The 26,177-nt window shown below is 37.4% G+C and overlaps 1 protein-coding gene and 1 non-coding gene across 3 annotated transcripts; one reads left to right on the forward strand and one right to left on the reverse strand.

The window, feature by feature from the left end:
* Nucleotides 1-1,213: 1,213 nt before the first annotated feature.
* Nucleotides 1,214-24,848, forward strand: UBA3 (ubiquitin like modifier activating enzyme 3). Of its 2 annotated transcripts, XM_066351730.1 has the most exons (18): nucleotides 1,214-1,337; nucleotides 1,520-1,561; nucleotides 3,298-3,418; nucleotides 4,585-4,665; nucleotides 8,750-8,832; nucleotides 11,031-11,111; nucleotides 14,599-14,642; nucleotides 14,960-15,024; nucleotides 15,323-15,478; nucleotides 16,253-16,355; nucleotides 16,489-16,602; nucleotides 22,358-22,411; nucleotides 22,779-22,815; nucleotides 22,901-22,982; nucleotides 23,333-23,433; nucleotides 23,536-23,599; nucleotides 23,692-23,746; nucleotides 24,060-24,848. In XM_066351730.1, the coding sequence occupies exons 1-18, from the start codon at nucleotides 1,318-1,320 to the stop codon at nucleotides 24,143-24,145; spliced, it is 1,389 nt and encodes a 462-aa protein (XP_066207827.1). In that variant the 5' UTR covers nucleotides 1,214-1,317; the 3' UTR covers nucleotides 24,146-24,848. The 2 variants fall into 2 exon arrangements, with proteins under 2 accessions (XP_066207827.1, XP_066207828.1); XM_066351731.1 differs by lacking the exon at nucleotides 1,520-1,561 and having other exon boundaries at nucleotides 1,229-1,337.
* LOC136382657 (U6 spliceosomal RNA) lies at nucleotides 5,492-5,598 on the reverse strand. Its single transcript, XR_010747283.1, has one exon. It is a non-coding gene; the product is annotated as a U6 spliceosomal RNA (small nuclear RNA).
* Nucleotides 24,849-26,177: the final 1,329 nt, after the last annotated feature.

The following is a 26,177-nucleotide window of genomic DNA, read 5'->3' on the forward strand; positions in this document are numbered from 1 at the left end:
TGAATGTCATTCTGGTGTTTTCTCCGTTTCACCGTGAGTCACTATGAGTCAAACCAGATGGGCAAAATCGGAAATAAGAACGTGTAAAACAGAAGGGTTGGTTTGTTCATTCACTTATCTTCTTTGTTCTCCATGTTTATATTCTCAGGACAAAATTATTCAAAAACGGTCTCATTCTTTTATCAGTAGGCACTCTGGTCACTAAAGCCTGACCTGGGCTTGTTGTTTACATTTGAAAGCAATGGTCTGCAGTGAAGGAATAACATGTTTTGCACCCAGTCTTTTCTTGGCAGAAACTTGGATTGCACTCAAGAAGAACTTTCTTAGTTTTATCCTAGTGTTTGGGGACACTTTTCACAAACGACCACAGTACTTTAGTAGAAAATATGATAGTTTTGTATGCCAACCCTAACAATTTAGTTGTAAATTACCAGCTAAGGCTTCAAAATGGTCTTCTTTTTCAGTTAAGGGGCTGGTTGGTGCAGCAAATCTCCTTTTATCTCAAATGTATGAGTAAAAATATTTTAGTTAATTTCATAAGGTGGTAGGCAAAATTCCAAGATGCTAGTGTATAAGATAAGAGTCTCTAAGCATGCAATAGTGCTGTTTTTAAAAACTGAATTCACTCTCCTCAGGCCACCAGTTTTCAAAAAAGATCAGAAAGCAATAAAATATACCTAATGCAAAGTCTAGAAGACATAATTTGATTTTCCTTGATAATTTAGAAAGCAGTTAAGGAACCTACGATGACTAAGAACATACTGTCATCGGTGTTGAATAAAGTTTAAAATGTGAAAATATTCTTGAACTCTCACATTTTCTTGATTCTGGAAAAAATGGGGAAAATTTTTTTTCTTCTTCCTCTCTCTCTCTCTCTCTTAAGTGAGAGGAGAGATAGACTACCACACGCACTCAGATTGGGATCCAAGCTGCAACCCACTCCTTCAGCCCATGATGCTGAATCAACCAGCTATTTTTAGTGCCTGAGGCTGATGCCGGGGACTAATCAAGCTATCCTCAGCGACTAGGACTAACACTCAAATGAATCCTGTGGGTGGGGAAGAGGGATAGAGGCAGGAGAGGGAGGGGAAGAAAAGCAGATGGTCACTCCTCCTATGTGCCCTGACAGGGAATCCAACTCGGCTGGCCTACGCTCTGTTCACTGAGCCAACCAGCCCGGACCAAAATGGTAAGATTTAAAGACCGCCCATGCACCTGGTCCAGCCTCCGCCCTCAGCCCCATCCCGGCCCGGCCCCGCCCCGCCCCTGTGCCGGCCCGCCTGCCGCGGAGGCGCCTGGGAAGAGGCGGGGAACAATATGGCGGATGGCGAGGAGCCGTAAGTACAGGGGCTCTGCGGGAGCGGAACCCGGCTGGGCTGTGAGCGGGCGCGGCGGTGGGCGGTCGCCGCCGCCCCCCGGGGCTCCCCCACCCCCGCCCCGTCCCCTCGCCCCCCATCCTCTCGCGGCGCCCAGTGTGTAGCGTGATGCTGACCCTTCTTTTATTCTCTCTTTCTTTTAGGGAGAAGAAAAGAAGGAGAATAGAGGAGCTGCTGGCTGAGAAGTTAGTGCTGCCGGGAGGCCGGGGCCCTCTCCGGGGACCCCTGCCTCCCTTCACCCCAGGCCTGGGGGACCAGCCGCAGCGGGCCGGGGGCTGGGCTGGGGGGGGCACCGGGAGCGCCGGGCGGGCTGTCCCCGCAGGGTCCCCGCGCGGCGGGGCTGCCCGACCGCAGGCTAGCGGGGCGACCTGGCGCCCCTTCTTCCCACATCCCGGTGGGCACGCGTGACCTTGGGGAAAAGGGATCCCACTGAACTCAGGAAACGGTACCGGGCCGTATGGGCCTGTGCAAACCCCGAGACCAGTCCTAATTGCAGACTTTCTATGAGAACTTTCTATGGTATCGGACTAAGCAACTCCATCATTGTGCAGAATGATTGCTCTTAAGAAGAGAGTTGACTCTGAAGGGCTTATTTTGCCCATTTGTCACTCACCGTATTTTTTATCAGTCGCCTAGTTTTGTGCGGTGAGACAAATGTAAACAACGTGTTTTCCAGTCCGGCCAGCGCCGCTTAGTTTCTGTCGCTGGCTGCACGGGAGGGCAGGAGACGAAAGTGTTCTTGTGGTGGGTGTGCTGAGCTAGTAACTAACTCCTGTGCCAGATCCCAGCCTTGAGATGTCGCCCTCACCAAGTTCAGTTTCAACTGCTAGAGGACTGGCGCGACCAGCTTCATTTCTCATTCCTTCCCACCTTTTATTTCCTTTAACTTTTGCTTAAAAGGACAGTTAAAGCCTGAATCTTGACTGTATGCCAAGTATTGTAGTAAGGCCTTTGTGTGGATTTATCTTTTTTCTCATTCTGACCTTAAGTAGCTATAAAAATTTGTGGATGAGGTTTCTCACTGTAAGTAATCTGCTCAAGATCACAATGCTATTGTGGAACCAAATCAAGGAATGATATCAAAACTTAAGGTCTTTATTGCTAGGCAGTATGTCTTGGTTCTTTTTGTAAAAATTGGATATTAATAATACATTTGAACGTAGAAATTGTGTAGTTATAGGAAATTTGAAAACTAAAAATAATTAAAACCAGACATGAATTTTGCATTGAGACAATAAATGTATTGTGTTAGGGTCTGGTCTTGCAACACATTCAGTGCGCACTAAGATTTCTAGAGAGTAATGCCTCCCTGTGGCATAATTGTAACCTGAAGCTGTGTTCAGTGGCAACAAAAACCACCTAATAGTACTTAAAGAAATTCTTTTCTGAAAATTGGGACCTCTGTTTTAGAATAAAATGTATACAAGTTCCTCACATCAAAGATGACTTTTAAGTCATATCTTTCGATCTTGGAAGGGACACGAGTTAAATTACATATGAAACATCTCAGTTCTGAAAGTGGAGTTACATATTTTTTCTCTTATAACTGATATTCCCCTATCCAAATGTGTTGAAGGAACAGATTAGAGAAGTTTGCAGTGAATTTTTTTGTAAGTTTCAAATGTAGAAAAGCCCATTTCTCACTGATTAAAGAATATCCCAAGTTTAATTTTGGCTTGTTTTAGGAACCCAGAAACAAATACACTGATTGATTTCATCAAACACATGCAGTTCTTAATGTTACATAAACTATACTAGCCAAGAAAAAAGTTAAAAGCATAAACATGACCACATTAAATAATTCCCTTTTTATTTGAGCAGGTCTGCTGTGGTTACCTGTTCATTTGGGGAAACCACAGTAGTTGTAGGTGTGGTTTTTTCATACTGACCTTTGCAGCTGAATTTACTGTGTTCTGTGCAGAATGGCTGTTGATGGTGGGTGTGGGGACTCTGGAGACTGGGAAGGTCGCTGGAACCATGTAAAGAAGTTCCTCGAGCGATCTGGACCCTTCACACACCCTGATTTCGAACCAAGCACTGAAGTGAGAAACATTTATTTTTAAATAACTCCTCTAATAGTTTTGTTTCAAAAATAAAATGCTTTCTTTTTTCACTTGCTCTTACTAATAAAAATACTAATAAAATTGTATAAGTTATCTTGAAATACTAAATGGAATATTTGCAACTGATTTCATTTGAATGGCTAATATTTAAGTCGTTCTCACATTTCTCATGTAATATGTTGAAATTTTTTGAGTAAAATAACTATAATCTCATTTGAAATTCTAAGTTTTATTTCACTTTAAATTTCAGTTTAAAATGTTTGCTGAGACATTCCCCTTTTTAGTTTTGCTGTGAGAAGTTAATTTTGATAGGATGGTAGATGTGTTTAAATTTTGGAATTTAGTTCAATTGTACATCTTTACTTAGGATTGAGTATAACTAATTGCATATTAAAAATTGACTGCTGTATATAACGGGAATGGAATTTTAGGTAGTGTCTGACTTAAAGCAAATATTTAATTAGATAAAACTTAATTACAAGGTAGAAAAAATATCCTTTATAGTAAAATTTTATGTCATTTTGTGTTTATAAAGCGATATTGTTTTGAAATAGAAATATTTTGCTACTCCTAGAATTAAGGTACAAACCCTTGGGTTTGACTAGTGTCTCATCCAAATGACTTCTCTTTTAGTCTTTGGACAGAATTGACAGTATTCTGCCTTTCTTTGTATCTGTTTTTAGTTTCAAATTGTGATTTTGTTGATAGGCAGTTTTCTAAGAATGTTATCTTTTTTTTGTTTTCTTTGTAAAGACCTTTGAAGACCTCGTGCAGTGTTTAATTCTCAGTTCTTAAGATTTTTTTCACTTCTCTCTTTTTAGGAAATCAGTTAAATATTGAATGTGACACATTCCATCCCCTTTCAAAATTAAAAAAAAAAGATAACATTTAAACTCAGGTTTTATTTTTAGAAATAGTCTTTTTATACATTAAGAGTTTATTTAAAAACATTGAATTGTTCTGAAATCATGGAATTTTTGGTTCTACCTTGTTTATACATTTAAAAGAGTTTATTAAATAGAAAGTGTTCTTAATCCTCATTTGCATTTTTCATAGAAACATAAAACTATTTTATGGCTTGCTTGTATTGATAGTACTTACGTTTTATATAGCTAGGTTTTAATATGCCTTTTTATTCTTTACAGTCTCTCCAGTTTTTGTTAGATACATGTAAAGTTCTAGTCATCGGAGCTGGTGGCTTAGGATGTGAGCTCCTGAAAAATCTGGTAATTTATATACATATCTACATATTTATAATTTGTAGTTTTTTTCTCATTTGTGGTAATTTCCTTTTCTCTCATACTAGTGAACTTCTTTATTATGATTATTAACTTTCTGTTTTGATCCTTTGCTAGATAAGTTTAGCAGGACAGATTCTAGGTGCCCATCCCCCCCTTTTAAATTGATTTTAGAGAGAGAGAAACATTGATTTATTTCACTTATTTGTGCATTTATAGTTGCTTCTTATATGTGCCCTGCTCAGCAGTTAAACCCACAACCTTGGCATATTGGGACGACACCCTAACCAACTGAGCTACCTGGCCAGGGCTTCCAGACAGTGTTAAACTCTGAAGTTCTCAGCTGTAAAGTCATTGATAGAAATTCTTACTTCTATTTTCTTCTCTGCTCTTTTATCAAAGAAATCTTTGTGCTTTCTCTTGTAAAGCACCCATTAATTTCAAATAATAAAACCAATAATTCATATTTTAACATGCAGTTTGAAAGAATTTATTATTTCTTTTGTTCCTTAAGATAACCCACTTAGATAGGCAGTGGCACATTATTTATATATATATATAAAGGGAGACAGGGGGCACAGAGAGGTCACAATGACTTCCCTAACTCTTTGGATTACAGGGATGCGATGCGCCTGGAATCAAGTCCAGGTCATCAATTCTTAGTCAGGTATTCTTTTTACTGAGCCATAGGTTCATTTATTTTTAATGAATATAATTTCAGGAGAGGGTACTATTTATTGAAACTATTTCATATATTAGTTAGAAATCTTTAATTTGTGTTTACTTAATTGGTTTCGTTGACTTTTTTTTTTTTTTTAATATGGAACGCTTCACGAATTTGCGTGTCATCCTTGCGCAGGGGCCATACCAATCTTCTCTGTATTGTTCCAGTTTTAGTATATGTGCTGCCGAAGCGAGCACGGTTTCGTTGACTTTTGATAGGCACAAAGTAGCTTTTTAAAAAAATAAGTATCAGTTTATTTAACAAAGATGGATAGGAGGAGAATTGATTGAGAGCTGATATATGCCAAGTTTCTTATTGGTGTGTAGAAAACTGGAAATGCAAGGGTAGACACCTTAGAAAATGAAACAAGTAAAAGAACCAGATGAACGACCTAGAACGGCCATGGAGCTAAAGTTGAAATATAAACAGCCACATTAATTTTGGTAGGAAGTACTAAAGTCACTCCTACTGAAACCAAAAATTTAATACATTTCATGGTTCTTAGTGCTGTGCTGGGCCTTGTTGGGATTGTAGATCATTATGGTCTCTGTTAATGAATTTGAAGTTTGTTTGGTTTTTTTTTTTTGGTTTTTTTTTTGTGACAGAGAGAGACAGAGAGAGGGACAGACAGGAAGGGAGAGAGATGAGAAGCATCAGTTCTTCGTTGCAGCTCCTTACTTGTTCATTGATTGCTTTCTCATATGTGCCTTGACCAGAGGGCTATAGCAGATCAAGTGACCCCTTGCTCAAGCCAATGACCTTGGGTTCAAACCAGTGACCTTGGGCTCACGCCAGCGACCTTGGAGTCATGTCTGTGATCCCATGCTCAAGCCAGCGACCCCTCACTCAAGCTGGTGAGCCCGTGCCCAAACCAGTGACCTTGAGTTTTCAAATCTGCATCCTCCTCGTCCCAGTCTGACGCTCTCTGCACTGCGCCCCCCCCCCCCCCCCCCCCCGTCAGGCTGTATTATTCATTATTGTATTCTTTTCCATATAAACAACTGTAAACTTCCTTTAGCCCCAACCTGTAGTGGAAAGAAAAAAACAAGTAAAATACATAGTATGTCAGACGGTAATAAATGTTTTGGAAAAAGGAAAGATGGAAGATAGATAACGTGGTGGAAAAGGATGGGGTTTATAAAAAGGTGCTATTTGAGTAAAGAGGTGAGCAAGAACATTCTAGATAGGGAAGAGCAGGGTACAAAAGCTGTGAATCAGGAGCATGAGTGTTATGTTACAAGACAGCGAGGAGGCCCTTATAGCTACAGCAGAAGTGGATAAGGGGGAGCATTTTCGGAGAGTATATCAGAGGTAGTGGTTGATAGAGGGGCTTCAAATGAATATCACAGAAGGCTTTGGATATTTGAAAATTACTGTAAGAACTTAGCCTTTTACTCTGAGTCAGAAAGTTGTTGGAGAGATTTAAGCAGACGAGTTGACTTGATCTGACTTTTACCCTGGATCACTGTGGCTGATGTGTTGAGAAAAGACTGAAAGAAGAGTAGAGGAGGAAGCTGAGAGGCTGGTTGGAAGGCTGTTGCTGTCATCTAGGACAGAGATGAGTGTGTCTTGGAACAGAGCTCGTGTCGGAGGTAGTGAGGGGCTGTCATGTAATGGCTATATTTTGAAGATGGAGTCGACAGGATTTGCTGATGCATTGGTTGTGGGACATGAGAGAAAGAGAGGAGTCATGGATGACACAACAAGGTTTTTGCCCTGAGCAACTAACTGGAAAGGTGGAGTTAGCATTCCCTGACGTGAGGGGACTGGGAGAAAGACAGATTTGTGGGGTATGTGAACAAGGATGGTTGAGTTTGGTTTTGGAAATTGTTGACTTTGAGATGTCTGGTGGATGATGCTTAACTTGTCTGAGATCACCAGGACTACTAAGCACAAGGGTACTCTAAATTCTACCCAGTAAAGCGGGAGGAAAACTCACTGTGGTGAACTGGAAACCAGTTTTTAAAAAGTGTTAGAATTCTCATGAGTGTAGTGACCAAGTGAAGAGCATGTTTTAAGGAAGGAATTGATCCACACAGTACCAAATACCTCAGACGGGTGAGGTCATTGGAAGTGGCAACATGGAGTTCACCAGTAGCCTAGACAGGTGACATTCCCAGTGCAGTGGTGTGAGTGAACATTTGTTTAGAGTGAGCAGAAGAGAGAGCTGGAGAAAGCAAGTGTGTACGATTCTTTTGAGGATCTCTTGTTACCAGAGGGGCAGAAAAATGGGGAAATTATTGACAAGTGATTTAATTTAATCACTTAAACAGACCAAAACCAGAAAAACATAATTGATTAATGAAACCTAATTTTTTTCAATCTTCTGTTTCTGCTGGTAAATTTGAGCACTGGTTGTACTGTTAGAGTGCCTGGGATCATTATACAGACACAGCAGTAGTGTTTTTCCCTTGCTGTTTTCATTGCTTGTTCTTGACGGAGTACTTTTATTTATTTATTTATTTATTTCTGAAGTTGGAAACGGGGAGGTAGTCAGACTCCAGCATGCGCCCGACCGGGATCCACCGGCATGCCCACCAGGGGGCGATGCTCTGCCCATCTGGGGCGTCGCTCTGTTGCAACCAGAGCCATTCTAGCGCCCGAGGCAGAGGCCACAGAGCCATCCTCAGTGCCATCCTCAGTGCCGGGGCCATCTTTGCTCCAATGGACCCTTGGCTGCAGGAGGTGAAGAGAGAGACAAGAGAGGACGGAGAGGGGGAGGGGTGGAGAAGCAGATGGGCACTTCTCCTGTGTGCCCTGGCTGGGAATCGAACCTGGGACTCCTGCATGCCAGGCCAACGCTCTACCACTGAGCCAGCCAGACAGGGCCTTGACTGAGTACTTTTAAGATTATCTTAAGATATTTCCTTTCCATGTGCAGTATATCTATGTGTATATGTTTATGATATGTATCTTATAATAGTTATTTCTGAATCATGGCATGCTTAATGTTATATAAACTAAGATGAAGTTGGTGTGAATGGCTTTTTAAAATATTCTGAAAAAAGATTAATAAGTACAGTTAATTAGTAAGACGTAAAAATTAAAGTATTTAGCAGCAGCAAAGCAGCAGACTTTATAGATATGTTTATGAGATTATAAAATAACTGTAGAAATTTTGAGTTGTTCTCTTTTGAGTATAGACTATTTACAAATGAGTAGTTAAACATTTTTTACCTTTCCAAGAACATAAATTTTATATAGTTTATAAGTCTCTTTAACCATCAAATACAGTTATGTGGAACTTATTACTGAAAATTTGTAGATTTAGGACTATATTGAAAACATATCTCAAATTTTTCAAATGTGAGGAAATTTCTGCTTAATTGAATGTTTTTATTTCCACAGGCATTGTCTGGTTTTAGACAGATTCATGTCATAGATATGGACACTATAGATGTTTCCAATCTAAATAGGCAGTTTTTATTTCGGTAAGTTTTAATGTTAAACAAATTTCCAAAAAGTTTATGTGATTTTGGGGTGATTGTACTCTGAAGATACAGAGTTCAGCCTTCTCGTGGTGATTTCTTAAGAGAACAGTAGCTGGAATGTTAGGCCCTCGTGAGATATGTTGGTGGGGACCCCTGAGCCAAAATCTGAGGGGTGACTCTTGGACAATTAAGTTGTGATGGAGTTTGAGCTTTTTACCGGAGGGGAAAGGAAATGAAGAGATAAGAAAAGAAAATCAGGAGCAATTGAAATGGAATAAAGAGGGATAATTACCTTAGACATACATGAAATATAAAAATTGCCTAAGAATGGTTTGTTAGAGGTAATTTTGAAAACTGGAAGTGGCACACATATACAGATCTGAGGAAAAGTTCATTGAAAAGTTCATTAGTGAATTTTAGTATGTAAGTAACATTTAGGGGTCTGAGTGGCTAGCTAAAAGTGTTAAGAATTACAGATATGGAGAGATAATAATTTTTTATTTTTTTTTATTTATTTATTTTTTAGTAATTACAGTACTGACAGAAAGCAATCAATTAGTCTTAGGTTTGCAGAGCACGGTTAGGTTAAGAGAAAAGACAAAAGTAAGTTTTAAAATAGTTATAAAACCTCTACCTTTAAGTTCTTAAACAAATTGAATGATGGGTTAAACTAAGTCAAGTTAATGAAATGTTGCAATATGAATCAACATACAACTTTTATTTGTTTATTCTTTTTACCTTTGAAATTTTCCTTTGCTGTAGAAAAGTTTTGGTGCCTTTGCTGTTCTGACAAATTTTGGTGTATAAAAGTTCTAAAAAACCCACACTACTGAATTAATTAGTTATGATAATAATGGCCATGCTCTTTAATTTGTGGCTAAAATAATGAAGATTTTAGTGATCATTAACATGTATTGATTGCTTAGGATGTATTGAGTACTTTCTAAGAAAGCTCTATATATTACCTTATTTAATCTTAGAGCCACCTTCAGGGTAGATGCTGGTTTTCAAGGTTAGAAACATAATTAGACCAAGGTGTCCTACAAGGATGGTGTGTGTGAAGGGCCATTTTACTCAAGGTGCAGTTTTTAGGAGGAGCAGTCTGATTCCGTAATCCTGGAATGGTAAATTAATAAAAAGTCCCCGCAAAAATAATCTGAGACTTACTTTGTTTTGGTTCTACTGTAAAAGCACATAAAATCCACACCTTATAAGACTCCTGAAAGTCTACTCTATTCCTTGACTGAAGTCAGGTTCCTTGGTTTATACTAGAGCCTTTTCTATTGCAAGTTAGGACAAAGTTCGAATAAAGCCCTTATCAGATGGTTTCAATAAAAAAAGACCACTGCTTTTATTGGAGAGAAGGAAATTGACCTGTTAAAATGTTTTTCTTTAATATTCCAGTTTTAAATAAGATATTTCTAATAAGCATATTGATTTTTTTAAAAAGTTTAAATTATTTTTAAAGTGTTTACTGTGTGCTTAGATATGAAGGCATACAAGGAGATAAGAGTATGATCATTTTCTTCCAGGGGGTCCCAGTCAAGTGTTTTTGATAGATCTATAATATGTAACAAAAATATGTGGTGAAGAAGTAGTAATGAAGCACCTACAATGTATAGATGAAGAGAATGAGGAAATATTAGGAAAGAAAATACCATTTGACTGAGAGGAGAGAATTCATGTCATTTGCTCTCTATGGTTATGGTTGTATCTAGGAGTGATCTTTTGAGGCCTTATGTTTTTAGCTTTTTGAAAATAGTGGTGACATTTGCCATTTTAGATAATGCCTTTGGAATTACTCCTTTTTAAAAAAATGGATACGGCTTCTTCTGGAACACAAAATTACCCCTTACTCGGGATAAGTGAAGGTTCCTGCACCCCTAGATCAATCTCATTGAGTATATTCAGCAAGACCTGCATGGCAACACCTTGAGGTGTGCAAGGTCAGGTGGCTACCTGGGGGGAAAAGTTTCACATCTTCACCTAAATAAGTACTTAGAGTTGTAAGTACTTGTAACTACTTAATTTGGAACATCAACAGGGCTAGACATTTAATAGTGTTGAATGACTACTTATTCATGACAAATACTTAGATAAAATATTTTTTGTAAGTATCCTCTAATTAAATTCTGTGTGGTATTGTAGATCATCTAGATTTATATCATGACTGATCATTTAAACAATTTCTCCTGTAGGCCAAAAGATGTGGGAAGACCTAAAGCTGAGGTTGCTGCAGAATTTCTAAATGACAGAGTTCCGAATTGCAATGTAATTCCGTATCCTTTTGACAAAAAAAATTCCTGAATTTTTTGAAGCTTTTATTCTTTTCTGTTTTATAAAAGATGTGTGTTTAATATAAGTGTATACAGGTAAGCAGAAAGACAGAGATCAGCCTCAGTGCATTGTTATTGAGGTATCCGCTGGCAATATTTTGCTCTATCTCCTTCCAGTCTTTTCTTTAAGGTTATGCAAATTTTTTGCCCTAATTTTTAAGTTAAGTTTCTGTAGCCAGTGCCGTTATTTATTCTGCATTATTGCCCTGAAGTTCAGTATCAGTAGCATAGCTCCTCTATTAGCCTCTCAGCTGCTATGTGCCAGATCAAGTTAATCTTGTGTCTTCTCAAAGTACCAGACATAATAAACAGTTACTATATTATTAACCAAGTGGAAGGTGTGTCAATTTATTTTTATAAGAAGTATCTTTTTTCTTTTTTTTTTCTTTTTTGAGAGAGAGACACAGGAAGGGAGAGAGATGAGAAGCATCAACTCGTAGTTGTGTTACTTTAATTGTTCGATTGCTTCTCATATGTGCCTTGACCAGGAGGCTTCAGCTGAGCCAGTGACTCCTTGCTTAAGCCAGTGAGCTTGGACTCAAGCCAGCCACCTCAAGCTGGTGACCTCGGGGTTTTGTACTTGGGACCTCAGCATCCCAAGTTGACAGTCTATCCACTGTGCTACCACCGGTCAGGCCTAGGAAATTTTTTTTGTCAATATAGATGAGATTATTCTAAAATTGATACAGAAAGGTAAAGGAAAACCTAAAATAATGCTGAAAAAGAATAAAGTGGGAGGAGTTACTAATTTCAAGACTTACTGTATCGCTATAATAATCAAGACTCCAGTATTGCCAAAGAGATAGACAGATCAGTAGAAGAGAGGAGAGAAGCCAAAAATAGCCCCATGCACATAGGGCCAGTTGATATTTGACATACAGAAACAGTTAAATAGAGGAAGGATAGTCTCTTCAACAAATAGTGGTGAAGCCATTAGATATCTATAGGTAAAGAAAAAGAATCTTGGCTTAAACCTCAGAATTACAAAATAATTCAAAAGGGATCATAGGTATAGGTGTCAAATGTAAAACTAAAATTTTGGAAGATAACATAGGAGAAAATCTTTGGGAGCTAGGGTTTGGTGAAGTATCCTTTGACCACATTAAAAGCATGATACATAAAAGGAAAAAAAGGATATATTAAACTTCATCAAAATTAAAAACTTGCTTTGTGTAGGACCTGTTAATAGGATGAGGAGACAAACTGTAGATTGGAAGATACTTAGGAAGCGGGTATCTGACGAAGGGCTCGTATCTAGACTATACAAAGGACTTTCAGAACTTAACAGTAGAAAACTGCATTAGAAAATGGACAAAAATACGATGGGATATTTCTTTAAAGAAAATGGCAATAGCACACAAAAAGATGTTCAACCTGAGCAATAAGAGAAATCCAAAGTGTGACTGCATTGAGCTATTACCATTCACCTATTAGACTAGCAAAATAAATGATAATCATAGCAGATGCTGGCAAAGGCACAGAAAGACAATCACATTGCTGGTGGGGAATGTAAAATGTCACAGTCATCTTGAAAATAGTTTGACTACTTCTTTAAAATCTGAACATAACTTTAAAAAAATAAATTTTATTGATTTTAGGGAAAGGAGAGAAAAGCAGGGGGAGTGGGAAGCATCAACTCATAGTAGTAGTTGCTTCTTGTATGTGCCTTGATTGGGCCAGCTTGGGGGTAGTGAACCTGCAACCTCAGCATTCCAGGTTGACACTGTCCACTACGCCACCACAGGTCAGGCTGAACATACACTTTTCCATATCACTCAGCAGTTGTGTTTTTAGGCATAAACATCTGTCTGTAGGTGAATTGTTTAACTGGGATATAGCCATGGTATATAACAGAATAACACTGAACAATAGAAATATACCAACTAATGAAACATGTATCAGCTTTGATGGACATCAAGGGCAAACGCCAATCTCAAAAGGTCACATATTGTATGATTCTGTTTATATAACATTCCTCAAATGACAAAATTGTAGAGATGAAGAACATATCAGTGATTGCCATGGGCTTAGGCATGGTGAGGGGAGGGAAGGTATGACTCAGAAAGAGTAGGGGGAAATCTTTGTGTTGATTAATTGTTGTGTGTCCAGACCGGTGGTTAAAGAAATCTACATATCTTTAAATAATGGAATGATACACACACTTGTCCAATTTTATAGTTGTGGTTTTGATACTGTTCTGTAAGATACAACCATTGAGGGAAACCTTGTGAAAGACACAGGACCTCTGTGTACTGTCTTTGCAACTCCCTGCGAATCTATTATTTAAAAATAAAAAGTATAAGGATGCAAATAGAAGCCCTTGTTAGGGAGAAAGAAAAAAAAAAAGCACACTCCTTCCATCCTCATGTTAGTCTGGAAACCTTTGGGTATTTGATAGAAAGCTAAGACATGGGATTTCTTGGTCTGGCTCTGTGGGTCCCTCTCCTGTCCCCTGTGGCTGTTCCTGCAGTGTTTGCTCGGGTTCTCTTGACCTTTCTGTTCTAGTTGCAGCTGTGCATCCTCTTTGTCTAGCTTCAGAAGGAACAGAGGTCTGATTGGGTGAGGACTAGAATTGAATATATTTTTCATTGCTAAATTATTTGTAGGTCAGAAAGAAAAATCTAGGGCAACTATATATTGTTCCTCTTTTTCTATTTTGCTTTTAATAAATATATATAATGGGTTATTTATTGTAATATTAGAGAAGTAGAATTTATATATTAAATATAAATTGCTCCATTAGAAAAGTGTTTTGCATGCATATGCTATTAAAATATTAAGTGCTATGATTGATTCACACCCAGCCACTTTTGAATGGGTTTCTTTTTGCAGCCCCCAGGCAGGGAAGCCTGCTCATGGGGGCTTGGTTGGCTAAAAGAGAGGCTTGGAAAACTGGGTCAGATGGTAGAGGAAGAAAGAATTCATGCCTCTCTCCATCCCCACCCCCAATCACAAATCATTGGCAACTAAAAAACTTGTTTTTGGAAACTTCTGTGTTTTTTGTTTTGTTTTTAATTAGCTTTGCAATAAAATCACCCGGCAAAATAGGATCTATGATGTGCTTGTTCCTGTCGCTGAACAAATGTTTATTACCTCTTCGCTTGATGCTGGTGGTTGAGAATGCACACATTCTGCCTTCCCAGGGCTCATTATTTTATATAAAAAACTGAAGTAGAGTAAAAAGTATAACAGGGTTAAACATGTACTGCTATAAGTTTCAGGGATAAGACTGAGCAGTTGAGGAGGAGTGTAGAAAAAGAGGTTTCACCTGGAAGTGGGCTGTGTTCGTTTTTTCAGATTTCTTGAGTTCTACTTTGAACTTTATGATCTATTGATTAAATATTCATTTATAAGTGTTTCCTTATGCTATTTGCAGATTCACTTTACAAATTTCAAACTTAGCAGCTCAAATTCCTTTACTTATATTCAGACATTTCAACAAGATCCAGGATTTTAATGATACTTTCTATCGACGTAAGTTGTTCACTTGAAGTTAAGTTCTCCCTGCTTTTAGTTGCTAGCTATTTGAAGGCTACTCAGTTGTTTTTACCTCTTGGTGTTAGCTTCTCAGGAAGGTTGTTGATGGGTTGAAAAGAGTGTGCCACTGTTTTAATTTTTAGTTGGCACTATTAACTGCATTTTTCTAGCTAACTTGAGTGAGGGTTATTCAAGGATCAGGAGCTCTCTCTCTGTATTATAATAAAAAGTGGGTTTTTTGTGTTTTCTTAGAAGGTGTAAATTATGTTGAACCATGCATTTTTAGAAAGTAAACTTGCGTTTTTTTCTTGCAGAATTTCATATAATTGTCTGTGGGCTGGACTCCATCATAGCCAGAAGATGGATAAATGGCATGCTGGTAAAGACTTCAGTGTGATAATTGTTTGAAGTTCTTGCTGTTGCTCTTAACACACTGAAAATTAGAATTGCATAGCATATTTTGGAAAAATCAGAGTTTAATTTCAGTTTAGTTTGTGTACTTCATTGTTTATTACTAGTCATTAATTTTCAGGTGAGTACTGCTAATATCATCATCCCTTGATTTGATGTATTAGTACTTAGTCATACTATTGATTTATGGAATTACTTGAGAGCATGCTTTTTCTTTTGAATTCTTATCCCCCTCTCCTCTTAAACCCTTCAAATAATTTTCCTAGATGTCTCTTCTCAATTATGAAGACGATGTGCTCGATCCGAGCTCCATTGTCCCCTTGATAGATGGAGGGACAGAAGGCTTTAAAGGAAACGCCCGGGTGGTTCTGCCTGGAATGACTGCGTGTATCGAGTGCACCCTGGAACTCTACCCACCGCAGGTACCCATTTTTTCTCCAGTGTCTTTGGCATGGAGTTTGGGTTGAAACACTAAGTCTAGTCAATAGTTAGGATTTTTAATTAGGGATAACGATAGTTTAAAAATCATGCTAAGAAGAAGGATGGTAAAATATGAAATTCTGCTATATTTGAGGAAAGATATGGATTGAATATCATAGTTTTGGTAGTTTTCCTAATTTGTATTAATTTTTTATTTGGAGAGGAGGGTTCAAGGGATCAATTTTAAAACTGTATGTTGGATAGAGCTATAATCTGTTTTCTTTGTCTTTGGCTGTGATTGTTTCAGGGAAGTACAGATAGCGGGGATGGCCGTTACCTTTCCAGAGACGGACCTTTTTAACCCACATACCTACTTAAATTGACATTGGGAATTTTAATTTATAACTAAATAATTTTATGAGTATTTACGTGGAATCAATTTAACTTTGAGAATTTGCTTTTGTTTTATACCTCCCAATTTAAATCAGGTAAACATAACAGTGCTCATATTAGAGAATTTATTAAGTACTTTTTTTTCTCATGGTCTAACAAAGTTAAATTTATATAGGACAAACCTAATCTATAGGTAGATCAACCCAAGTGAAGTGACTCAGAAACTCTTAGGAATATTAATGGTGTAAACATTTTGTTTCTATTAAGTGGCGGGCTGAGGTGAATTATGACAAACTGATACAAATTAGGTCATAACTAAAAGTTACATTTTAAAATAATTTATTGTTTTAAACCCACTAAACAAGGGCAAACTGTGGTTTCAGGTGAATTTTCCCATGTGCACCATTGCATCCATGCCCAGGCTACCCGAGCACTGTGTTGAGTATGTCAGGGTGTTGCAGTGGCCGAAAGAGCAGCCTTTTGGAGGTAATGAACCTAATTTTCTAATCCAGAATTACATAGAATATTTGTCTACATTACTCATTTGGATAATTAGATTAAACACAAGTTGATTCACATTTACCTGTTTCTGTCTTCCTCTCCTTTTATTCCCCAACAGAAGGGGTTTCATTAGATGGAGATGATCCTGATCATATTCAGTGGATTTTCCAAAAATCCCTAGACAGAGCATCGCAGTATAATATTAGGGGCGTCACATATAGGCTCACTCAAGGTAAGTTAGTGAGTTGTCCTGAATGATGATCTTGGTGTGATCTTTTCTTTTTACTGGCTGTGGATGCTTTGGAGGAAATAATTGACAAGTGATTTTAGACAGCACCATTTTATTCACTTAGCATTGAAAGAGACCTTAACGCATCCAAGTCAACTCATTCATTTTATCTTTCACTGAAGAGCAATTTATCGCCACCTGGGGCAGTCTATTTCACATCCGGACAAGACTGTTAGAGATAATTATTCTATCTGTTGAGCAGAAATCTCCCATCTCTGGTCTGGTCTGAGTTCCAGGGTATATCATATATGTATAAACCTTAATTCCCTTTTAAGTAATAGAACTTAATATATTGAGAACAAGCCTGACCTCTGGTGGCGCAGTGGATAAAGCGTCGACCTGGGAACACTGAGGTTGCCGGTTCAAAACCCTGCACTTGTCTGGTCAAGGCACATATGGGAGTTGATGCTTCCTGCTCCTCCCCCCCTTTCTCTCTTTCTCTCTCTCTCCCTTCTCTCTAAAAATGAATAAATAAAAAAAAAATATATATATATATTGAGAACAGTGATCACATTCCCTTCAAATCTTTATCTCTACCACGAACTTCCTTTAATGAAGTGGTTCTCAAACTTTTTGAAGTGGGGTCGCATTTAAAATTCTACAAATTGTAGGCGCACTATATACAGATTTCTGAGAAATATGTTATAATAACTAAGTCAAATATTAAAGAAAAAATAAAAAGTTCAAGTGTGCTTTTTTTTTATGTCTAATGTTAATTCATTCACACCAAGATTTATTGATTTTAGTGAGAGAGGGGAGGAAGGGGAATAGAGAAGAAAGAGAGAGACAGGGAGAGAGAGTCAGGAACAATGGGCTGTTCCTGTGTGTGCCCTGACTGGTGATCGAAACGGCAACTTTGATGCACGTCCGACCCCCTTCACAGATCAAATGTGCTTTTTAAGTGAATTATTGGTAATTAAGTGAAATAAGTACGACAAAATTAAATTTATTCTCACATTAAAAAATTTTTATGTTAAATTTTTTGAGTTATGCTTATTAGAATTCATGAAAAAGAGGGGTTAAAAAATAAAATGACAAAAAAGTTACCTTTTTATATATACAAATTCATTCTTAGTAAGATTTAGTAAATTCGGCAGGTCCTGGCACGAATGTGTTGTTTTTTCATTCTTGTGTTTATGAGAAACATGAGCCTGATGTGTCCTAGCAATTTCTTCAATGTTTGGGCATATATTTGAAAGGTAAACTCTTATTTCCTTGTCAATACATTGAAGAATTCCTCTCTTTTTACTCTTGTGTTGAGGGTAGAACATCCTGATTCACATAAATAGGATATTGAAAATTGTAGTAAAATGTTCAAAGCTTTTTTAGATACTGCCACATAGTCTTCTTTTAAAAAATCCAAAAGGCTTCAAGAGACAATTCATTATGTTTAGTCATCAGTCCAAATCCCCCACCATACATATCATTTTAACTTTACACCAAACAACAGATAGAAGAAACTTGCCTCCAGTCTTTCTGGGGAACATGGGGGGTAGTGTAAACAATCCAGCACCACAGCTTAACAGCCTTTTGCAACCTAATCAGGCAAGTGAGGTGGGGGGTTGGGCAGACTGTCAGTTTATAGCCAATTCCCCACACCTCTGTCCCCCAAAAATCTAAACTCCAAAAACCCTGTTGATTTTTGGTCCCCAACAGGCACATATTTCTCTGGAATACTATAGGGCGCACCTGGAAATCTAGAGCAATCACTTTGAGAACCACTGCTTTAATGTGTTGCATGACTAATTCCCCATTGTGTTGTTTTTCTAACTGTTTTTCAGTTATCCATACTTTTCTTAACTAGGTTAGAATGCAGCATAGAATATCTAAAATATTCTTATTTTAAGTAATAGACTCCTGATAACTGATGTAGTCTTAGAGGAGAGCAGGGTTTTTTGTCACTTTTATCTATCTATAAAAATATTTAAGGTGAGATGAAGGGAGATAGTGAGGTGGACTCCCACATGCACCCCAACCCTGTCTGAGGCCAGTGCTCTAGTTCCGAGCTATTTAGCACCTGAGGGTGGCACGCTGAGACCAGCCAAGCTATCCTTAGCGCCCGGAGCCACTGGCTGTGGGAGAGGAAGAGAGAAGGGGGAGAGGGAGGCGAAGAGAAGCAGATGGTCACTTTCTTGTGTACCTTGACTGGGAATCGAACCACGGACATCCATATGCCAAGCTGATGCTCTATTCCCTGAGGTACTACTGGCCAGCGCTTTTGTTGTTTACATCGAACCTATACTTTGGAATTTTTGAGGTAATTGTTACTAAAATCTAGACGTTTTCTCCACATATGCAATTACTAAGCCACATCTACATCTGTCTGGTATATAGATATGGTAGTTTTGGGAGTGGTAGTTTTGTTATTTTTGTACTCAACTATAGGTCCTTACAAGTTTATTCTTAAATTCAACCTGCTCCTTTCTCTCTTATGTATTTTCTTTCTTTTCTTCTTTCTTTTCTTTCTCTCTCTCTCTCTCTCTCTGTCTCTTCCTTCCCTCCCTCCCTCCTTCCTTCCTTCCCTCACTCCCTGCTTCCCTCCCTCCCTCCCTTCCTTTCCCTCCCTCCCTCCCTCCCTCCCTCCTTTTCTTTCTTTTTTTTTTTTAAGTTGGGGGAGATGGGAGAGAGATGAGAAGCCTCAGCTAGTAGTTGTGTCATATTAGTTGTTCATTGACTGCTTCTCATACGTGCCTTGTCTGGGGGCTCCAGCCCAGCCAGTGACCCTTTGCTGAAGCCAGCGACCATGGGGTCATTTTGGTGGTCCCATGCTCAAGGTGGTGACCCCAGGCTCAAGTCAGATGAGCCCACGCTCAAGCTGATAACCTTGGGGTTTCAACCATGGGACCTCAGCGTACCAGATCAGCTCTATCCACTGTGCTACCACTAATCAGGCTTATATATATGTATATTTTTTTATGCCTGCCAACCTATTTATTCTTTCAGCTTCATTTCACCTGTTGTTGGGATGACCATATTCTGTATCTTTTTCCACATAATTAAAAATTTTAACAGGACTGAACTGGCAGAGAATTGACATCTGAATCATACTTCTGATCTGGCCCTAAACTTTAGGTTTTATCTTATTCTGTTGATCAGACCTTCATTTTTCTTTGTCTTGCTCACAAGGATGTTAAGAAAGGCCTTTCCAGATGTATTGAAGCCTGGATATACTGTTGCCCACATTTTCCGGGGTTGCCAAGCTAATCACAGTAACTACATGAGACTAGTCCAACATGACTTGTCTCAGTGAGCAATCATAATACTCAATTGATCAGTGCTTCCTAATGTAGGTACTAACAGTTCATCCTTGAAAGAATTTTGTCCAAGACCATTGCCAAGTTTCCAAGAGAGAACTTTGTCATTTTGAAAATCTGCCATTTCTCTTCTGTGATTATTTTCTTATATTTGCTGATGTTCTAGTAATGTCATTTGAAAATTTCACTCCTACACACTCCTTGTTGCTCCTGTATCCCCTGATCTGACCTTTGTGTCCCTCGAACACACCACGCTCCTTCCCACCTTAGAGCTCCCCTCCTCCTGATCCTTAGTACCTGGACTGCTCTTCTTGATCCTCTCAAGGCTGGTTGCCCATCCCTCAGGTATCACCTTAACCCATTCTGATCCTTTAGCTGCAAATGACTTAAGTATTCACTGTTATACCTCGTTCCATTTTTCTACGCAAGGAGTATTTTGTGCTTCAACTCGCACACGCCCCTGCGCTGAGGCCTTTGCCCTTGCTGCCACTCTGTAGAAATGGAGTCTTTCTCATGGTTAGATTTCAGCTCCACGTGTCACCTTCTCAAATGGTCTTTCCTGACCATCCTCGCATTGTCAACTGTAACACATACCTTATTTTACTTTCTTCATTGAACTTTTCACTATCTGAAATCTACTGTACTTGAGTGTTATCTCTCGTACCAGAATGAAAGCTCTATAAGTGCAAGCATTTTTCCCCCATAATACCTAGCACACTGGCATGTAGTATGCATTTGGTAATTGAATTAACAGATGAATTCAGTTTGTTCTGATCAGGAACTGGAATCTCATTTCCATATGTAGGCTCATTCATCATTCATCCTCCCATACCTTTGAGCAGGATGTGTGCTTTGTAGCCTGATAGGTGAGGTCCTTGACAGGTAGTACAGAGCAAGATGAGAAGTGAAGTTTAGCTTTTCTGAGGGGTGTGTGGTGAGAGGAGTTTTCTCATTTTGGCAGTACTCTTATTGGGCAGTGTCTCTTCTACTCCCCACTGTTTGTGACTACGTTCTTCCTTTTGGTACCTCTTACTATATGTGGTTCACTGGAGAACATCTGTTTAACCACCGTGAGGTTAGCTCCTCCCTATTTCTCCTCCTCTGAAATTATATGTAATTATATGGTCAGAATTAACTTTTTAATTTTTAAAAAGAGCTTTCCAGACTTAATTGAATTCCTTTCATATTTTCTTAGATATTTGAGTTTTCTCTGAAGGTTTTGAAACCAGCCTATACCGGAAGTCACATCTCTTATTGCTCCCTCATACTCTAAGATAATTAATATGGTTACTTTCCTTCAAAATTTTTGTTTTCTAAATTGAAAAATTTAAATATAGTTATAAAATAGATTATTTATTCTGTACCTAAAAATTGTTTAAGGTAGAGTTTTGTTCATTCTTAATCTGAGTAGTGATATAAAAAATTAGGGTGGAAATAAAGAACTGTGTGTAGTGCAAATAGTAGAGTGAATTTGTGTGTGTGTGTGTGTGTGACAGAGACAGAGAGGGTTAGATAGGGACAGGCAGACAGGAAGGGAGAGACAGAAGCATCAATTCTTCGTTGCAGCACCTTAGTTGTTCATTGATTGCTTTCTCATATGTGCCTTGACTGGGGAGCTCCAACAAAGCAAGTGACCCCTTGCTCAAGCCAGTGACCTTGGGCTCAAGCCAGTGACCATGGGGTCATGTCTATGATCCCATGCTCAAGCCAGCGACCCTGCCCTCAAGCTGATGAGCCCACGCTCAAGCCTGAGACCTCAGGTTTCAAACCTGGGTCCTCTGTGTCCCAGGCCAATGCTCTATCCACTGTACCATGCCTGGTCAAGCTAAAGTGAAATTAATACAAGGTAGAACGGTGTGTTGTGAGGTTTTGTGAATCAAATGGCTGAAACTATTATATGAGGAAAAATTAGGTAACTCTGTTCTTTATATTTTACTCACCTTAGTGTAGCATTTATAATGTATCAGTAAGATTATGCACTTTGGGGCTATACTGGGTTTCAGATACCACCCCCATCACTTACTAACTGTATTGCTGTGGATGTGATTCAACTTCTCTCAATCTCATTTCCTTGTCTTTAAAATCAGAGTTATAAGACTAACATAAGGATGTAATGAAAATTTAGGAATACCTATTTAATCTTCACAATGTGCCTGGAATACAATAAACAGTAATTGTTAGCTGTTATTATTATTATCTCATCTTTATATAAAGTTTAGTGAACTTTGCTTTGCTACTATAACTTCCTTAAGATTCTAAACATGCTGCAAGATGGTGAGAATGTGGAAGAAGATTGCTTCATGGCTAAACTTAAGTCTATTTTGTGACTTGAAAGCCTGACAGATCAAGTTGTGGCAAATGATTTTTAATAAAACATATTGTCTAAATTAAGATATGTCCTTTTTAAAAGAAATAATCATGTTTTAATCAGTATGTTTTTTCAGGGGTAGTAAAACGAATCATTCCTGCAGTAGCTTCCACAAATGCAGTCATTGCAGGTGAGGAAAAAGTCCATTACTTGTTTTTTCCTTTAGTTTTTGATTCAGTATCTAAATTGACATTTTTGCAGCCAGTTGATTTAAAAAAACTAGTATTATTGGAATTTGATATTTTGGGTGGATGGTATAATTAAGCTGTCTAAAAAAGAATAAGCTATTGGACCTTGTATTAATTTGTCTTACATTATGTCATAAAGTACTCTGCAGTTAGGTGACATTTTTGTGCCATTTCTTTTTAATCACTGTAACAGGCTTCTTATTAAGCAATTGCCTTATAAATTTATTTGTTCTGATTTCTAAAAATCTTCTAATTTTAAATGTCTGATTTTCACTTAGTTAAAATACCTTTATTTTATCCTGTTTTCAGCTGTGTGTGCCACTGAAGTTTTTAAAATAGCCACAAGGTAATGAGCTTTATTTTTATTGTGTATGTAAGTTTTTGTTTTGATTTGGCTCAGTTATATGAACATGGACATTGTTTCGTTACAGTGCATATATTCCCCTTAATAATTACTTGGTCTTCAACGATGTAGATGGACTGTACACACACACATTTGAAGCAGAGAGAAAGGTTAGTAGTAGTATGCTAATGAAAACTTTTTTGATCATGTAAACTTTGATTTTTAAATATTAATTACTGGTTAGAAACTATATAAATGAAATTGCCCATACCCTAAGTAATTTCTAACTTCTAGAACTCTCTACAGTGTATATCTTCTGTAGTATAGCCTAAAGTAAATACTATGTAGCAGAATAATTTAGGAGAAATGGCCTATTATGAAAAGCACAGGTTTTTAAAGTATAAATATTTGTTCATAGGAAATAATGCACAATTGTAAAACGACTTCATTGTTACTTTATTATAAAGAGACTATTACTGGTGCACTTGCCACTGTGATTTCTTGTGTTTTATTTGTGCAGGAAAACTGCCCAGCCTGTAGCCAGCTCCCACAGAATATTCAGTTCTCTCCTTCAGCTAAACTACAGGAGGTTCTGGATTATCTAACCAACAGTGCTTCTCTGTAAGTGTTCTAGATCTATGTTGTGGAAATAATTTTAAAAACTAGAATTATTTTATAAAAACTGATCTTTGATTTTATTTTCCCCTTCATAATTATATTTAGGCAGATGAAATCTCCAGCCATCACAGCCACATTAGAGGGGAAAAATAGAACACTTTACTTACAGGTGATAAGTGTTCAGTTTTTATTTCTTCCACAATTATATCAAAAGTTTAATTTTATTTAATGTTTTTACATTAAAGTAACTTTGTTTTCTAGTCAGTAACCTCTATTGAAGAACGAACAAGGCCAAATCTTTCCAAGACATTGAAAGGTACTTTAGATGAATATATTTACTAATAATCAACTTTTTTTGGTGAAAGTAACAAATATTTTTAGGTTTGCTCTTTTTATCTTCAAATGACGATATCATCATAGTTACTTATATCTTTAGAAATAATATTAGAATTAATTGTTCTTTTAGAATACATAAAAATTTCTAAGAAATCAAATATTGCTTTGATTAAAGAGAACTGGATTTAGATGTTTATCTCAACCGTAGTGTTCTATAGTTTGTATATTTGTGTGTTACCATTTTGGTTGAGATTTTTTGTTTGTTTGGGTTAATTATGCTTTTTCTATTTTAGAATTGGGACTTGTTGATGGGCAAGAACTGGCAGTTGCTGATGTCACCACACCACAGACTGTATTATTCAAACTTCATTTTATTTAAGGAAAATAAATCTGTGTGTAATAGAAAATTAATGGAATTATTGTACTTTGTGGATGCTAAGGAATTTAATTGATTCACTTTTAGCATTAGTGTTGCTGAAATTTGACTTTTTTTTTTTTTTTTTGATATAATGAGCCACTCTTTTTTAACTTTCCCTTAAGGACAGAATTTGGGGTTGGTGCTTGTAAGCATTTTCATTAATAATATGAGAAATGATGCCTGGAGCGAGATATTGTGAACAAATGTATTGTTATTTTAGAGGAAGCAGATACCCTCTTAAGTGTGAGTTTTGTTATTGTGGTCAAAGAATGCATTCCTCAGTTTTCATTTGAGCACCCACATATACAAAAGATGTCCCTTTAAAGAAAATAAGAAAATTAAGTTTTAATTAATAAATGTTATAACTTGACATCTGGAGCATATTGAACATAGCCTACATCTTGCTTAATATTCATTTAATTGTGGCTGTCCAAGTGAATATTAATTTTTGCAAAGATTACCTTGTCCATAATAATTTATAAATGGTATTAGAACTGAATACCTGTGCATGGAAATGGGAAATATTTTCATGTGTTAACCTGTAGTGTTATAGAGGCCAATATGCACATTAAAGTCAAAACATGGATGTTTAAAAGAATTTAATCTTTAAACAGTTATCACTGATGCTTTCACACTATTTATTAATAAAAGCCTATATTATCTATTTTTCTCACTGAAACTTCTTAAAATAGAGTAAGGATAATAAGCAGTTTCACAGTATTGTAGGAATAATTTTTAAATTGTGTAGCAGAATTATACAAAATTTTCATGGCACTAGAGTTAACAGTTTTGTCATAGTAAATATCTATTGTTTTAATTTTATTCACACTAACATAATACTGTAATGAAATGGAATAACTGTATACCTTTATATTGAGGTCTCTTAAAATGCCTCCCACCCTTCCAAAGGAAAAGACTAAGGCTTAAGACACAATTAAACATATCCCTGACCAGGCAGTGGTGTAGTGTATAGAGCATTGGCCTAGGATGCAGAGTACCCAGGTTGGAAGCCCTGAGGTTGCTGGATTGAACGCAGGCTCATAGACATGACCCGTTGGTCACTGGCTTCAAGCCCAAGGTCGCTGTCTACAGCAAGGGTCACTCAGTCTGCTGTAGCCCCTCCATCAAGGCACATATGAGAAAGCAATCAGGGAACAACTAAAGGTGCTGCAATGAAAAATTGATGCTTCTCATCTCTCTCCTTTCTTGTCTGTCTATCCCTATCTATCCCTCTCTGTCTCTCTCTCTCTTGTAAAAAAAAAAAAAAAAGACAAGCATAAGTACCGGAAAATGAATTTTAGTATCTCAATGTGGGAACGTGTTTTCACTCTTTCACTCAGGTGACATTTTTCTTTTTAGAAGCTTTGTGATTATGTATCACTGAGTTAAGTTTCCATTTAATATTTCTAACTCCAAATTGACAATTTGTTTCATTATAAAATCATATGGAATAAATTTCTCTACTTAGAGTTTAGATTCAGTATAAAGTTTTGAAAGTGAAACAACTAACATTTAGTACTTTCCTTTATACAGGTACAATAATAATTCTCAAGAGTTGACTTCAGTATCTCCTTCTGAGAACTGAATAATAGTTTAGAAAGTTTAGGTCATTAATCTGAAACTGTACAATTAGAAGTCTTGGAAGAGGGATTTTTAAAGAAAAATAGTTCCTTATGGTTTGGTTCCTTGCAGTGGAGTAAAATCCTCAAATACGTATAGGTAACGGCTGAATAAGGTAAATAATCACAGCAAGAGAGGTTACAATGAGAGAATATATACAGTAAGTTAGTGGAGTCTTTGGCACACTGGAGTAAAAAGTATTTTTAATTGAATTTATGGGGTGACATTGTTGAATTAAATTATATCATACAAGTTTCAGGAGTATAATTCTATAATACATCATTTATACATTATATGTTCGCCAGCCCAAGTCAAGTTTCCTTCCATCACCATTTAGTCTCTGTAATGCCGATGGCTGAGGCCAAGCAGGTCC

Source organism: Saccopteryx leptura, chromosome 10, assembly GCF_036850995.1.
Source record: "Saccopteryx leptura isolate mSacLep1 chromosome 10, mSacLep1_pri_phased_curated, whole genome shotgun sequence".
Lineage (NCBI taxonomy): Eukaryota > Metazoa > Chordata > Mammalia > Chiroptera > Emballonuridae > Saccopteryx > Saccopteryx leptura.